At 43.3% G+C, this 16,362-nt stretch overlaps 1 protein-coding gene across 1 annotated transcript in view; it reads right to left on the reverse strand.

Annotated features, from left to right (window-relative positions):
- The window catches only part of LOC120064033 (E3 ubiquitin-protein ligase HECW2-like), a 36,503-nt gene extending 21,709 nt beyond the window's left edge, over positions 1-14,794 (reverse strand). Inside the window, exons 1-12 of the mRNA XM_039014342.1 lie at positions 14,395-14,794; positions 8,935-9,042; positions 8,352-8,452; positions 8,172-8,241; positions 7,097-7,266; positions 6,331-6,470; positions 5,580-5,680; positions 4,469-5,316; positions 1,849-2,149; positions 1,485-1,577; positions 569-719; positions 240-346 (exon numbers count right to left, since the gene is read on the reverse strand). Coding sequence (XP_038870270.1) covers positions 240-346; positions 569-719; positions 1,485-1,577; positions 1,849-2,149; positions 4,469-5,316; positions 5,580-5,680; positions 6,331-6,470; positions 7,097-7,266; positions 8,172-8,241; positions 8,352-8,452; positions 8,935-9,042; positions 14,395-14,794 — 2,590 coding nt within the window. The remainder of the gene's footprint in view (positions 1-239; positions 347-568; positions 720-1,484; positions 1,578-1,848; positions 2,150-4,468; positions 5,317-5,579; positions 5,681-6,330; positions 6,471-7,096; positions 7,267-8,171; positions 8,242-8,351; positions 8,453-8,934; positions 9,043-14,394) is intronic.
- Between the last annotated feature and the right edge of the window lie 1,568 nt (positions 14,795-16,362).

Here is a 16,362-nt window from a genome sequence, read left to right on the forward strand (position 1 = left end):
TAGAAACAAGCAGTGTTCGCTATAGTAATTTTGCAAACATGACGCTCCCAAATTAAAACTCCAGATTGCACAGCAAAATATTTTGTTGCATTTGGGACGAAACTGGTAGCACTTTATAGCCCTGTGTTTGTGTGTGTGTGTGTGTGTGTGTGTGTGTGTGTGTGTGTGTGTGTGTGTGTGTGTGTGTGTGTGTGTGTGTGTGTGTGTGTGTGTGTGTGTGTGTGACTATACTAGCGCACCAGGGATGGTCTGGGGTAGAAGGTCACTCTCTGTGAGCTCTGGCGGGAGGTCAACTGTGTTCTCCTCGGACCTCTCACTGGTCATCGTCCTTCTTATGCTCTGATACCTGACGGAGAAAAATACAGAGACACAGAAAGGGGTGTGAAGGGGAAATACAGAGTACTAAAGTTACAAAAGTATGTGTGCACGTGAGTGTGTGTGAGCGTATGAGAGAGAGGGTGTGTGTGTATGTACATATACTGAATGTGTGCGAGTGTGTGTATATATATATATATATATATATATATATATATATATATATATATATATATCTCTACATGACACAGACCTGCGGTTGAGCTGCTCCATCTGTTGGATGGAGTTGGAGCGGGTCAGGCCCTGGGGGGCGGGTGGTCCGGTGGGGCGCTGCCACGTGGTGGTCCGGTTCACATGATCCACAAAGAAAATACGACCGTGACTATCGATCCTCGCCTCCCAGTCTGTAAGGAGAACAAACACATTGCTTTACATTTAAGACACAGGCTACATCCCAAATGGCACCCCATTTCCTTTTTACTGCATTACTTTTAACCAGGGCCCATAGGGAATAGGGTGCTACTTGGGATGCACACACAGTCGCAGTCAAACTGAATTCACACATGGCTGACATGCACGGATGCATTCTAACATCCAACCATGGCACCTTGAAATAACAAACAAACAGTATACCATTGTGCACATACTGTAGGACTTAGTCTATGATTTGGCCCACATTTCTAAGATAGACAGCTCTAGTGCCCCAAAGCGTGTTTTAACATGGGCAGCGCCATTGAGGAATTCCACCAATTTGAAGTAGTGAGCTTGGTGGAAGTTCCTACAGTATGGGTTAAGGAAAGATCCCATAATTCCATCCGGGTCATAAGGAGAGATCAGCCAATTAACTATACTCCTGAGCAAACATTTTATAACTGTAGGTGGCAGTAAATCACAAACCCTGGCTTTATACCAGTTCAAACAACACACTTAGGTGGAAGTATGCACCCTTTCAGTTTACCGAATCATAGAAGTAGTAGAAGAAATTAACAACTTTAACTTTTAACAGTTATTGCGCATGTTGTCACAGAAGCCAGTATGGCACAGGTACAAACAAACCCTCTCTATCGAGACAAATACACATACTATATCAAGCAGCTTTCTTTCGTTCTCTTTTGTCATCTTCCTTCACCTCAAATACCTACAGAGGTAGTATGTACAGAGACACTTACTAGGAGGTAAGGGTTCGTCCACTCGTTGGTATCGGTGGATGTCATGGCGCACTGTGGGGAGCGAGTGCACGGGGTGACCGTTCACTTGAGCACCTGAGCATACGCAACATTCAGGAAAGGGAACACACATTAGCCTTATACAGTTTTATTGTAATTCACTATTCGTTTCTACTGGATGAATGAGGGAATAATATTAAATGATTGTTCCAGGTAGGGGAGTATGTGGATGTCTTAATGAATCCCAAGGAAGAAAAATAGATTATCATTTCAGAATGTCATTTAAAAGTAAATACCAGGTAAACATCAGAGTGTAAAATAATGCGTAACAATTTTTTTAATTTTTATAAAGGCGGTAAATACATACCGTCCTCTCCATCCGTCTCCGTGGCAACTACATCTGACTCCACAGATCCTGCATCCCCCGCTGGCCTTGGCTCCTCCCCCACCTCATCCTGGGACACCGCCCCAGATGCCTGCAAGCTCCGCCTAAGCTCACTTATCTCCTCTCCTGGCTCCAGCTCATTGGCTGACGGAGCATCTCCTTCAACCTCATTGGCTGGCGTCTGCCCGTCTCCCTCATCGTCTACATGCTGACTGGTGGGTGGGTTGTCGGTGATGGTATCTCCTCCTGGGTCAATGGCAGCTTCTGCCCCTGCATCCGCCTCCTACAAAGCCCAAAGACATCCAACAGCATGAAGGGCGATGAGGTCAGAGCATGCTTTCCCAAATGGTGGGTTAGGACCAGGGATGTAGTGGAGCGTTAATAAATGCTGTTAATGCACCTTATTTGCTTTGGTGAATAATATTTGCACACCTACAACACTAAACTGACATTGTTAGCATTTGTGTTAACCCGCCAGCATTATCTCAAAAGGCGTTCTGTGTTTACCCAACTTTTTTTTTTTACCAATACTACAGTCCACACCAGATGTACAGTACCTTCAGAAATAATTCATATTTCTTGACTTATTCCACATTTTGTTGTGTTAAAGTCTGAATTCAAGATGGATTACATTGCGTTTTTCTCACCCATCTACACACAATATCCCATAATGACAAAGTGAAAACATGTTTTTAGAAATACAAAAATATCTAATTTGCATACGTATTCATGACCGTGAGTCAATACATGTTAGAAACACCTTTGGCAGCGATCACAGCTGTGAGTCTTTCTGGGTAAGTATATAGGAGCTTTGTACAACTGGATTGTACAATATTTGCACATTATTCTTTTAAAAAATTATTCAATCTCTGTCAAGTTGGTTGTTGATCATTGCTAAACATCCATTTAAATCCTGCCATAGATTTTCAACTTGATTTAAGTCAAAACTGCAACTAGGACACTCAGGAACATTCAACGTCGTCTTGGTAAGCAACTACATTGTATATTTGGCCTTGTGTTTTAGGTTATTGTCCTGCTGAAAGGTGAATTTGTCTCTCAGTGTCTGTTGGAAAGCAGACTGAGCCAGGTTTCCCGCTAGGATTTTGCCTGTGCTTAGCTCTAAGCCGTTTCTTTTTACCCCCCCCCAAAAAACTCCCTAATAATTCCACTTTGACATTATGAAATACTGTGTGTATTCCAGTGACACAACATTTAATTCAGGCTATAATTCAACAAAATGTGGAAAAAGTCAAGCGGTGTGAATACTTTCTGAAGGCACTGTATTTGGACAGTGAAGCAATTTTGGATTTGAGATATATTTTCGGTTTATCTTACTGTTTAGAAGTGAAAGCACTTTATGTATCTAGTCCCCTATTTGAAAAGTCATAAGCATTTTGAAATATTCACTTAGTGTTTTAAAGTAGTCAAATGTTTAGTATTTGGTCCCATATTGCTTGCACACAATGACTACAGCATGCTTGTGACTCCACAAACTTGTTGGATGCATTTGCAGTTTATTTTTGTTGTTTTCTTTGGATTACGTTGTGCCCAATAGGAACTGAATGGTAAATAATGTTGTGTCATTTTGGAGTCACTTTTATTGTAAGTAAGAAAAGCATCCACATTCATGGACATTCCCATAGACTTGCCTGTAAAGAGAGGAGGGTGGAGCTACCACCCTGCTTTCACACCTTGTTGTAGTATATTTTAACACGTTTGTCCCCAGAACTTAATTGAGAATCTGACGCAATTACGCAAGACTTTAGTTCTGGATTTCCAAGATTATTATTTTACTTACTACTAGAGATATACTATAGGCTATTTAAGGTGGAATTATTGCAGAGAGAACTTTTAACCACAGGTTAAAAGCTCAGTGCAGTCAACATTCAGTTTTTCCTGTGTTTTGTATCATATTGTCACGCCTACTCCCGCTCGACGTCACCGGTCTACTAACCACCGGTCCTGGCAACCATCCTTACGCACACCTGGATCTCATCACCTTGATTAAGCTCCCTTTATTTAGCCCTCAGTAGCCTAAGTCATCAGGCAGTATTGGTTTTGGCCATGTTCAGTACGCTTCTGTTTTCTGCCTTATTCTTATCATTAAACTCACCTTCTGCACCTGCTTCCTGACTCCCAGCGTATATGTTACACATATTGTACAACAGCTGATGAAACTAACACTGTAAAAGTGTGAAAACATTGGATCAGTGTTATTTCCTCATAGTTGCTTCTTGAAAATACAATCTACACAGGACCTTCTAATCAGCAGGTTTGCATGAGCGGGAGTTCTGGCTTTCCATGGTGACATCACTATATGGTCAATTGGTTAATAGACCAATAACAAAGAGAGCTCCAAACCTCTCTGCCAATAACAGCTAGTTTTCAGTTTTCCCCTCCCCATTCAGACCACTCCCAGATAGTCCTATCAAAAATTTTGCTTGAGAAATAGTTTTCTGCCACACATTTTTTGGGGCCCATTTTAACAGAATACTATTACATTAAGGTATTAAATTATTATTCAGAAATTATTTGAGATTTATAGAAAAACGACTGCAATGGGCCTTTAAGATCTACTTACTGCACCACCAGTCACACTCACCTGAGCTGTGGACATCGTGATTGGGCAACTCTCTGAGGAAGAGATGAATGTCTGTGGGGCTGTTGCCATGGAGCATGTGTCAATCTCCGACGAGGGGTCGTCAGCGGGCCCCTGGCCCTCTTCTGGCCCCTCCAGGACCTCAGCCAAAAGACTCTGGGACAGCACCTCTGAGAAGAAAGGAACTTCCTCCACCTCTGAGAAAACATCAGGCTCGGAGGCGTCTTCCAAGTCGAGGGCCAGGTCTAACTCAGGGGCCACATAAGATTCACCACCAGTGGCGCATTCTTCCCCCTTTACCCCCTCCTGTTCATCACCCTCCACCCTGGGCTGCGGCTGCTCAGTGTCAGAGTCCTGTTGTAGCTCTGGGAAGAGATCTTCTTCATGGCCCCCGTTGAGCAGCAGGGGGGACCCGGGCACCGGGTAGATGTCGGTGGACCCGGAGCGCTCCTCTTCTTCGTCCGAGTCAATGTGCAGCATGGCGCTGAGACGTGTGTGAGTAGGAAAGCTAGACCGCAGCTTCGGGGAGGCAGCGCCTAGGGGCCTGTCTCCGGGACCCTTGGGGGCCTCGATGGCATCCAGGCCTTCACTTAGGGACCTCTGCAGCCGTTGAGGGCCAGAGTAGGATTCGCCCTCTGTGGTTCCGCCCTCTGTACCGCTGAAGTCCCTGTAGTCTGGGACTGGATAAGCTGTGGCCCCGCCTTCCCAGGACCTCTGTGAGCCCAGAGAGCCAGTAGGGGAGGGGCCTCCAGTGACCACCCCCGGGAGTGGGTGGGGCATATCCTCGTCATCTGACGGAGTCCCCGGGGTCCCGTTATTGGGCACACCGATGATAAAGTCTAGTGAGGCCCCTGAGCATGAAACAGAGAAAATTTTATAATTTTATAATACCTTGATTTTTATTACATTACAATTCATCAGTGTGTACAGTCGTGGCCAAAAGTTTTGAGAATGAAACAAATATTAATTTTCATAAAGTCTGCTGCCTCAGTTTGTATGATGGCAACTTTGTGGAAATTAATATGTGTCATTCTCAAAAAGTACAGTCGTGGCCAAAAGTTAATTAAATATTGTTGTTAACAAACACAAGAAATGAAAAGGTAATGGTCCTCACCGTCAGGCCCAGTGGATGTAAGCTCCACTTTGAACTGCATCTGGCCACTCACATGCTCAGTGGGCAACCGTCGACACAGAGAGAAGCTCAGAGGCTGGACACTGAAAACAGACAGATGGACGGACATACAAAACAACCAAATGCAATCACTCAACTGTAGTGAACACACAATGATAAAGTACAGTGAACAATCAACAATTATGAGCATGGGTATACTTGAGTGTCAGTAAGAACACGTACACTACCAGTCAAAAGTTTTAGAACACCTACTCATTCAATGGTTTTTCTTTATTTTTACTATTTTCTACATTGTAGAATAATAGTGAAGACATCAAAACCATGATATAAAACATATTGAATCATGTAGTAGCCAAAAAAGTGTTAAAGAAATTCAAAATATATTTGAGATTTGAGATTCTTCAAATAGAGTGAAGAAAAAGCAGCCAACACGTGCTCAGCATATGTGGGAGCTCCTTCAAGTCTGTTGGACTGTTGAATGCCAAGAGTGTGCAAAGCTGTCATCAAGGCAAAGGACGTCAATTTGAAGAATCTCAAATATATTTTGATTTGTTTAACACTCTTTTGGTTATTACATGATTCCATATGTGTTATTTCATAGTTTTGATGTCTTCTACAATGTAGAAAATAGTAAAAATAAAGAAAAACCTTTGAATGAGGAGGTGTTCTAAAACTTTGACCGGTAGTGTGTCTTCGTGCATGCATGGGTGCGTCCGTTTGCCATGTTACCTACCCAGGTATCTTCTCAATCAGCCTCTGGACAGGAATGGTCAGCTGACCAAGGAAGCGCTTGATGATTGGTCGACTTTTGGCAAACTTGTCCTTCACCTCGATGTTCAGAATGTCTGTCATCAGTGCTACGAAAGTGTATTTCTACAGAGGGAGGGAGACACAGACTGTTAGAACACGTTTCTATGAGCTGGCTTTTTCACAAAAGAAAAAAATGTTCGATGGTAAACAACAAGTGAATTGCGGCAATCAGAGGTTCAGGTCCAATTTAAAGTGGACAGCAACTTAAATCGGAATTCTGAAGTTCCGCGTGACAGTGGACGGCGACCATCTGAAATGCCAAGCGAGACACCTAAAGGGAAAGCCTTGCTCGGCTCCCCATTAACTCTTTATTTGGAAAACCAGGGATGGGCAACCCCAAAAGGCTAGGGGGGATGTATGTGTGGGTATGGATGTGGATACGCAGACCAGCAAGCCACAGCGGCACCTCATGAGGAGTTCAGATTTTTTGTGTCCCCCACCCCTGTCAAAGTTACCAATCCCTGACCTAATCTCTTCAGCCATATTGATTTCAAATGTCTAACCTTCACAATTTTGTAAATAATAGGGAATACATTTGTGTATAATTGAAATACACTTAATACTCAAGTGATTCTTTGAAACTACATCTATAGTGAGTGAGTGACCGAGTGATCTAAGAGTGGAGTGAGAGTGTGCATAAATGTGTAAGTGTGTGTACGTGTGTGCACACATGCATGCATATAGATCACCTCTCCGTGCCACTTAGGGTTGGTGGTGTTGGCGATGATGGCGGAGCGTCTCTCCTGTCCATGGTGGCTGAAGGTGGGGAAGCCGCTCCTCTTCCCAGGGTGGATGGACATCTTCAGGTAGGGATCCGGGTTGAAGAACATTCCCTTCTTCAGCCCCACCGCACGCATATCTACACAGAGGAAGATTATCATCACATCAGGGGATGTATGTATCAACAGTATCAGAGTAGGAGTGCTGAATCAGGATTGGTTTAGCCTTTTAGAGCACAATAAATAAGACTACATGGACAGGGGGACCTGATCATAGATCCAAACTCCTACTCTGAGACTCTTACGCCCCAGGTCCTTCACTGAGCATTGTCTGAGGCTTTGACAAAACAAAATTGGAGGCTAAACTGCCAACCAGAGGGGGCTAGTGGGTGGAGATATAAGAGGACGGGCTTTGATGCCATTCCATTTATTCCATTCTAGCCATTACAACGAGCCCATCTTGTAATATCTCCACCAAACATATCCTCTCTGCAAATGCAGTGATGAAGGTCATGTGAAACCGCATCACATTGGCAGTAGACATTATGTTGACTTTTTTTTTTTTTTTCCAAAATGAAGATGCCAAGCCGTTTCAATGATGGCTTTTATCTGCAACTATATCATACACGTGTAGCCAAGTCCCATTTCTTGTCAATGTCACAAGCCAGGGAAACCAAAGAGCACCTTACTATATGAACTAGTATTGCAATTGGAGCGTGAACAGAACCTTCTGCGTTTTCACAAATTTTCGGAGGTTTATTGCAAAGGAAGGATGATATACATATATGCAAAGTTAAGAGGTTCTATTTTCAAGTGGGAATAACACATGTGAGGAGGAATAAAAGGTCAAATAAAGTGGTAGATTAATATGATTATTCTTATTGATAAGATTTATCAATAAGTGAAACCCTGACGAAAGCAGTTTGCTGCCAAAACGTTGACAATCTTCAACTAAATCATTTGAATTGGAACAATAGAGTGTGCACCTTTTCCAAGACAGAGTCAATGAGGACATTTACTTGGTTTTAGCCAAACCACACCTCACCTGTTAAAGTAAAGCTGATTAGTTTGCGAGGATGATCTGTGGATGACTGCCCCTCACTTTGACCTTCTCCCTGAGAGACAGAGAAGTTGTATAAACATGTTAACAGTCGTAAAACAACACACACACACACACACACACACACACACACACACACACACACACACACACACACACACACACACACACCAGGACTCCAGGGTTCTTCACAGTGATGCAGGGGGTGGTTGCTCTCAGGGCTCCACTGACACCGTGGTAGTACTTGAAGCAGATCTTGGTCTCAGCTAGAGGGAAATAGAAAGATTCATGATATGAACACAACTTCTCTTTTCCTCTCCTCACCAACTCTTTTGCTGGCTGAATCTCAATTGTGAGACATGACTTCTAATCTTGCTTGTTAAGAGGGTAGTATGTACAGAGTAATGCAAACATCTTGCTCACAGTTACTTGTATTACAGAACTAACAACTCAATTAAATGTAGCGTCCTATGTAATTGCAGTGTAATTACCTTTCCAGTAGTTAACCATGAAATAAATGGCCCTATGTGCCTTGCTCAAAGTAGTGCACTACATAGGGAATAGGGTGCTATTTGGAACCAAAACCTGTTAATTAAGCGATGCCTCTCCCCCTTTGTTAATCTCATCCCATTGGACCGCACTTTTTGCTCAAAGACATTTTGAAACTTCAATTCCACATCATACTTGATCATATTGAAGCTTTTTTTCCTTCACTCCCTCTCCTCTCGTCTTCTCTCCTCCCACTCACCGTCCATGAAGTAAGGACCAGGCTCCAGTCTCCAGACAATCTGGCCCCTCTGTGTCCCATTCACCCCGCGATTCTTACAGTCCCACACATTAGACGGGCTGGTCTCATCTGAGCCGGCCAGGGAACAAAAAAGCTTTGTCAGACCACTCAGTTTGTGTGTTTGGTTCTAAATGAGTATGCACATGCATGTTTTGTGGTCTACAAAGACGTGACAGTGACAGACAAAATGTTTGATTATTGAAAAACTCGAAAATGGTGGACCCCAATGAACACTATAATGTTACGGTCAGATATTTATTGAACAGCACATATCTACACTCCACATTGCAGCCTTATCACAACTCTTGTTCCATGTAAACTCAGCAAAAAAATAAGTGTCCTCTCACTGTCAACCGCGTTTATTTTCAGCAAACTTAACATGTTATGTTCATACAAATATTTACACAAGTTTCAACAACAGACAAACTGAACAAGTTCCACAGACATGTGACTAACAGATATTGAATAATGTGTGAGATGTTACCCCACTCTTCCACCAAGGCACCTAGCCCTCACCCTCCAATCCAACAGGTCCCAGACGTGCCCAATGGGATTGAGATCCGGGCTCTACGATGGCCATGGCAGAACACTGACATTCCTGTCTTGCAGGAAATCACGCACAGAACGAGCAGTATGGCAGGTGGCATTGTCATGCTGGAGGGTCATGTCAGGATGAGCCTGCAGGAAGGGTACCACATGAGGGAGGAGGATGTCTTCCCTGTAACGCACAGCGTTTAAATTGCCGGGAATGACAACAAGCTCAGTCCGATGATGCTTTGACACACCGCCCCATTCCATGACGGACCCTCCACCTCCAAATTGATCCCGCTCCAGATTACAAGCCTCGGTGTAACGCTCATTCCTTCGACGATAAACACGAATCCGACCATCACCCCTGGTGAGACAAAACCGCGATTCGTCAGAGAAGAGCACTTTTTGCCAGTCCTGTCTGGTCCAGCGACGGTGGGTTTGTGCCCATAGGCGACGTTGTTGCTGGTGATGTCTGGTGAGGACCTGCCTTACAACAGGCCTCTCTCAGTCTATTTCGGATAGTCTGAGCACTGATGGAGGGATTGTGCGTTCCTGGTGTAACTCGGGTAGTTGTTGCCATACTGTAAATTGCCATACTGTCCCACAGGTGTGATGTTCGAATGTACAGATCCTGTGCAGGTGTTGTTACATGTGGTCTGCCACTGCGAGGACGATCAGCTGTCCGTCCTGTCTCCCTGTAGCGCCGTCTTAGATGTCTCACAGTACGGACATTGCAATGTATTGCCCTGGCCACATCTGCAGTCCTTTTGCAACATGCCTAAGGCATGGTCACACAGATGAGCTGGGACCCTGGGCATCTTTCTTTTGGTGTTTTTCAGAGTCAGTAGAAAGGCCTCTTTAGTGTCCTAAGGTTTCATAACTGACCTTAATTGCCTACCGTCTGTAAGCTGCTAGTGTCTTAATGACCGTTCCACAGGTGCATGTTCATTAATTGTTTATTGAACAAGCATACGAAACGGTGTTTAAACCCTTTACAATTAAGATGTTTGGATTTTTACGATTTATCTTTGACAGGGTCCTGAAAAATGGGACGTTTCTTTTTTCCCCTGAGTTTATAATGTCCGTTTTGCACTATACCATAACCTTAGATACGTCAAACTTCAGACAATTATCCTTTAATTCGTAAATATAGTTCCTAAAATACATTCTCTACAACCTCTAACATAAAAGGACAAGAAATTGCAACATCCCACAGTGTTAAAACCGAGGGAATTCCGCTGTACGTAGCACTTTCACCCCCTTAAAATGAACGACCACGTCAGGCTGAACTGAACAAGCACGAAGCAGCATGATGTGGGGGAAAAGATGTGGAGGAGAGAGAGGAGGGGGGGGGGGATATCATTGAATGTCTGCTTAGTTGTGGAAAGTGGGAAAGCACGCAGCACCCTGGGGGGATTAATACCCTGACGCTAGTAATGAAGTGCATGATGGCTTCGTGATCGATAGCTGGAGGGATCCCTGCATGGATTGCCTTCTCTGCTTTCTCCCTCCCTCTCATATTTTCACCTGACAGGGATGATTGGGATCCCTCTTCCTTAAAGGAGGAAATCCAGACAGGTCAAGGGGCAGGTGGATAGAGGATTCAGAAGCTTCTGGAGGTTGACTGACTCGTCCCACAGCCAATTATTATATTGGTAAACTGGTAAATTAGTATTAGAGGAGTCTTAGACAAGCCTAATGCGGTTGCTTATAGTTTGTGTTAGATAAATACTATTTAGTTTGTTGCCTGAATGTATTTAGTGGGTATGTATGCTCGCATAGAACCGAATTGGTTATACTGTAGGTTCAAAACAATATGTGGTTCATTATATGAATAAATATGAAAAAGTTGGAGAAGTTGTTTTTTCACTGCAATATTTAACAAGTAGCCTTATACAGTGTGCCGCTTAATATATAACGAACAAAAATATTAACGCAACAACTTCAAAGATCTTACTGAGTTACAGTTCATATGAGGACATCAGTCAAATTAAATGAATTCATTAGACCCTAATCTATGGATTTAACATGACTGGGAATACAGATATGCATCCTCACAAGCAGCCTCACAATGGGCCTCAGGATCTTTTGAAGGTATTTCTGTGCATTCAAACTGCAACTGTGTTTGTGGTCCGTAGCTTATGCCTGCCCATACCATAACCCCACCACCACCACCACGAGGCACTCATGTTCACAAACGTTGACATCAGCAAACCGTTTGCCCACACGATGCCATACAAGTGGTCTGCGGTTGTGAGGCCGGTTGGACGTACTGCCAAATTCTCTAATAAAACGGAGGAGGCTTATGATAGAGAAATTAACATTCAATCCTCTGGCAAGAGCTCTGGTGGACATTCCTGCAATCAGCATGCCAATTGCAAGCTCCCTCAAAACTGTGAGATAACTGTGGCATTGTGTTGTGTGATAAAACTTACATTTTAGAGTGGCCTTTAATTGTCCCCAGCATAAGGTGTAATGATCATGCTGTTTAATCAGCTTATTGATATGCCAAACCTGTCAGGTGGATGGAATATATTGGCAAGGGAGACTAACAAGGCAAGGCTCACTAACAGGGATGTTAACAAATTTGTCCACAAAATTTGAGCTAAATAAGCTTTTACTGCATATGGAAAAATTCTGGGATCTTTATTTTCAGCTCATGAAACATGGGACCAACACTTTACATGTTGCGTTTATATTTTTGTCAGGTGTAGTTTACAATCAAAATCCTGACTCTAAGCAGGGCTATTAAACAGTGCATTCGGAAAGTATTTTAAACCCCTAGTTTTTTTCTATTTAATCTATTTAATCTATTTAAAATAGATTAAATAGATTTTTCCCCCTCAATCTACACGCAACACCCCATAATGACAAAGCAAAAACAGTTTTTGAAAATGTATAAACTTAAAAACCTTATTTACATAAATATTCAGACCCTTTGCTATGACACTCGAAATTGAGCTCAGGTGCATCTTGTTTCCATTGATCATCCTTGAGATGTTTCTAAAACTTGACTGGAGTCCACCTGTGGTAAATTCAATTGATTGGATATGATTTGGAAAGGGACACACCTGTCTATATCAGGTCCCACAGTTGACAGTGAATGTCAGAGCAAAAACCAAGCCAGGAGGTCGAAATAATTGTCCGTAGAGCTCCGAGACAGGACTGTGTCGAGGCACAGATCTGGGGAAGAGTACCAAAAAATGTCTGCAGCATTGAAGGTCCCGAAGAACACAGTGGCTTCCATCATTATTAAACGAAAGCAGTCTGGAACCAGTGTAATGTACTTAAGTCGTTTTTGGGGGTATCTGTACTTTACCATTTACATTTTTGACAACTTTTACTTCACTACATTCCTAAAGAATATTATGTACTTTTTACTCTATACATCTTCCCTAACACCCAAAGTTGTGTTTACATTTTGAATGCTTAGCAGGACAGAACATGGTATAATTCACACACGTATCAAGAGAACATCCCTGGTCATCCCTACTGCATCTGATCTGGCAGACTCACTAAACACATGCTGCATTTGAAAATTATGTCAGAGTGGAGTTTGCCCCTGGCTATCCATAATTTAAAAAAGACCTGTCTGGTTTGCTTAATATAAGGAATTTGAAATTATTTATACTTTTACTTTTGATACTTAAGTATATTTTAGCAATTACACTTACTTTTGAAAGGTAAGTATATTTAAAACCAAATACTTTGACTTTGACTTTTAACTTGAGTCATTTTCTAATAATACGGTATCTATAATTTTACTCAAAACCTGCTCCAAAGTGCTCAGGACCTCAGAGTGGGGTGAAGGTTCACCTTCCAACAGGACAACGGCCCTAAGCACACAGCCAAGACAACGCAGAAGTTGCTTCAGGACAAGTCTCTGAATGTCCTCGAGTGGTCCAGCCAGAGCCCGGACTTGAACCCGATCAAACATCTCTGGAAATAGCTGTGCAGCGACGCTCCCTATGCAACCTGACAGAGCTTGAGAGGATCTGCAGAGAAGAATGGGAGAAACTGCAAAATACAGGTGTACCAAGCTTGTAGCGTCGTACCCAAGACGAGGAGACTGTAAACACTACCAAAGGTGCTTCAACAAAGTATTGAGTCGGGTCTCAATACTTATGTAAATGTGATATTTTATTTGATACATTTGTAAAAATGTCTAAAAACCTGTTTTTGCTTTGTCATTATGGGGTATTGTGTGTAGATTGATGAGGTGGAAAAAACAATTTAATCCATTTTAGACTAAGGCTGTAACGTAACAAAATGTGGAAAAAGTAAAGAGGTCTGAAAACTTTCCGAATGCACTGTATTGGTGACCACCCAGGATAGTCTAGGTGTATATGATATGTGATGGTCCAAGTCAGATGTGTGTGTTGACTCAGGCTTCCCTTCCGTGGAACTTCAACAGCTCCAATTTCATTATTTACTCTGTAGTCTCCTGCACCAGAGACTTGCATTTCTCAACTCTACAAAACTAGCTAGAATCAGCAAGTCCTACACAACAGCTTGGATCAGTTCAGTCAGATCAGTAGTATTAGTTAAAAAGTTTGCCTTATCAGTCCAAATCAAAGGAACATTATTACAATAAAAAAATCTGAGCATTTATTTTAACCTTTGATTCAATGCTCCACCAGTAGCTGGATAAGGTAAACTAGTGTTTAACTTATTCTGGCAGGGTACCCCTGGGGTTGACCATTTTTGTTTACACCTGTAGATAACACAACTGATTCATTTAATCAAGGGCTATATCATTAGTTGAATAAGATCGTTGTACTGGACTACAACATAACTATGTATCCCTGGGGGCAACCAGTTCATTTGTTCTACTTTAAACGTTCCTAGTTACTAACTACCATTGTGAAACGAGCATGCTGAGTGTCTCACCGATGTGGTAGAGGCCAATCCAGTCGGTGGCATCCACCTCCTCCTTGATGTCCCAGGAGATGACCAGGTTCTCGCCCCTCCCCAGCGTGAACTCCAGTGTGGACGCCGTCAGCGACGAGCGGCTCTGCGACGTCACCAGGTCCGTGTCACTGTTGGCCCTCGGGAGGCCCATGGGGCTACTCACCACGGAAGCCATGTCCCCGGCGGCGCCACCACGCTCTACCAGGCTCCGAAGGTTCTCCGGGCTGAGTGTGTGTCGCAGGTGCGGGCTGCGCCTCCGAGGCGCTGACAGGTTCTCCCGTCCCAAGTGTCCGGGCAATCCGTGTGCATTGTGGGGGTGGGCCGTGTGGGGATGGTTACGGGTCCTTGGAAGGACCGCTGTGGCAAGTGAGGGACGCATGGTGGCTGCGGGGGAAAGGCCAAAGCAGGAAGTTTGGAGTTGTAGTTACAGGAGCTGGCAAAAGGTTGGTGGAGGTTAGATAACCGGAAACCCTTGATCTTAGTGGTTGGGTTACGCTTCAAAGATGCGGTCTACCTCGGACACTTAACTATGGTAGATTGCTACAGCTTTAGCTTTCAGATGGTGGTGTCAATAATGTTTCATGTGGAGGCTGCAGAAGTTATCCTTCCATAAAAGCTCTGTGGTGTGTTGTACCTAAAGTTCTGACCAAGCTCTCTCTGGCCAATGTAAAAAATTATTCCTGGAGTGCAGTGAACAATCCAGGAGCAAAGACAGATAGAAGACAGCCAGCGTTGTCCACTCTGCTACTTTACGCTGTCCAACAAGCAACGATCGAGACAGAGAGCTCAAGACTAGGAAAGAGATGACAAAATGGAGAGGAAAATGAGGGACAGAGGCAGACAGACGAAGTGAAACAAAGGACAAAATGTCAGTACTCTTAACCGATGCACTGCATGCACAGCAAAAACAGTGAACGGACAACTCTCAGTGAAATGCAATCACGAGATCCCTGAACAAGCATTTGTCACCACCAGACTGATGTGGTGTCACAGAACCAGTCACCAATGCATTTATAGTACATTGGCCTAGCCATTCTAATTTACACACCGAGTGATTCTCTCTTTCCTAATCAACATTACAAATTAATGACGAAAATACATCAGGAAAGCTGGGTTAAAGTGAAACTGCTGATTGTTTCATCTCTCCTACTCAATTAAATGCATGCAAATGGAACAAAACAAATCTAAAACAGGATTGATTGTATTAGAGACACGTTTGCATAACAATAACAACGTCCCAATGTACTGTTTTGAGGACTGAAAGTCCTCCTCTCTCTCTTACTATGACTCTTTCCCTCTCTCCCTCCGTGCTTTGTGGAGTCTGTCAGATTGACTGCCCCAGAAAAAGGAAGTGGAGATCCATCAGAGAAAGGGAGCTGTAACTGTCTCCCTGGAAGATCTTAAATCAGCAAAGGTGTCTGGGGGATATCAGGGGGACGACGGTCTGATTGGCTGTCCGATTCTGAACCACAACTGTTTAGTAAGAAAAAGGAGACATGTGACTTTATGATTCAACAGGAGCTTATTTTAGATGTGCTGAGCAACAACCAAGGCATTTTGGAAGATTAGCTATAATTTGAGCCAATGCTAGCACCAGTCATTTCTGATTTGGGATGATCTATGCTGGGCTCATCTCATCGTCTGTTCAGCACTACTATAACCAAATAAGTTGTTGTGGGTGCGGACCATTACACAGTACTGTAGTTCCGTGGTAAATTGAAATGATGATCTCTGTTGAACTAATTTAAAGTACATGACCAAAAGTATGTGGACACATGCTTGTCGAAACATCTCATTCAAAAATCATGGGCATTGACATGGAGTTGGTCCCACCTTTGCTGCTATAACAGCCTTCACTCTTCTAGGAAGGCTTTCCACTAGATGTTGAAGCATTGCTGCGGGGACTTGCTTCCATTCAGCCACAAGAGCATTAGTGAGGTTTTACAC

This window comes from Salvelinus namaycush, chromosome 19 (genome assembly GCF_016432855.1).
Source record: "Salvelinus namaycush isolate Seneca chromosome 19, SaNama_1.0, whole genome shotgun sequence".
Taxonomy (NCBI): Eukaryota; Metazoa; Chordata; class Actinopteri; order Salmoniformes; family Salmonidae; genus Salvelinus; species Salvelinus namaycush.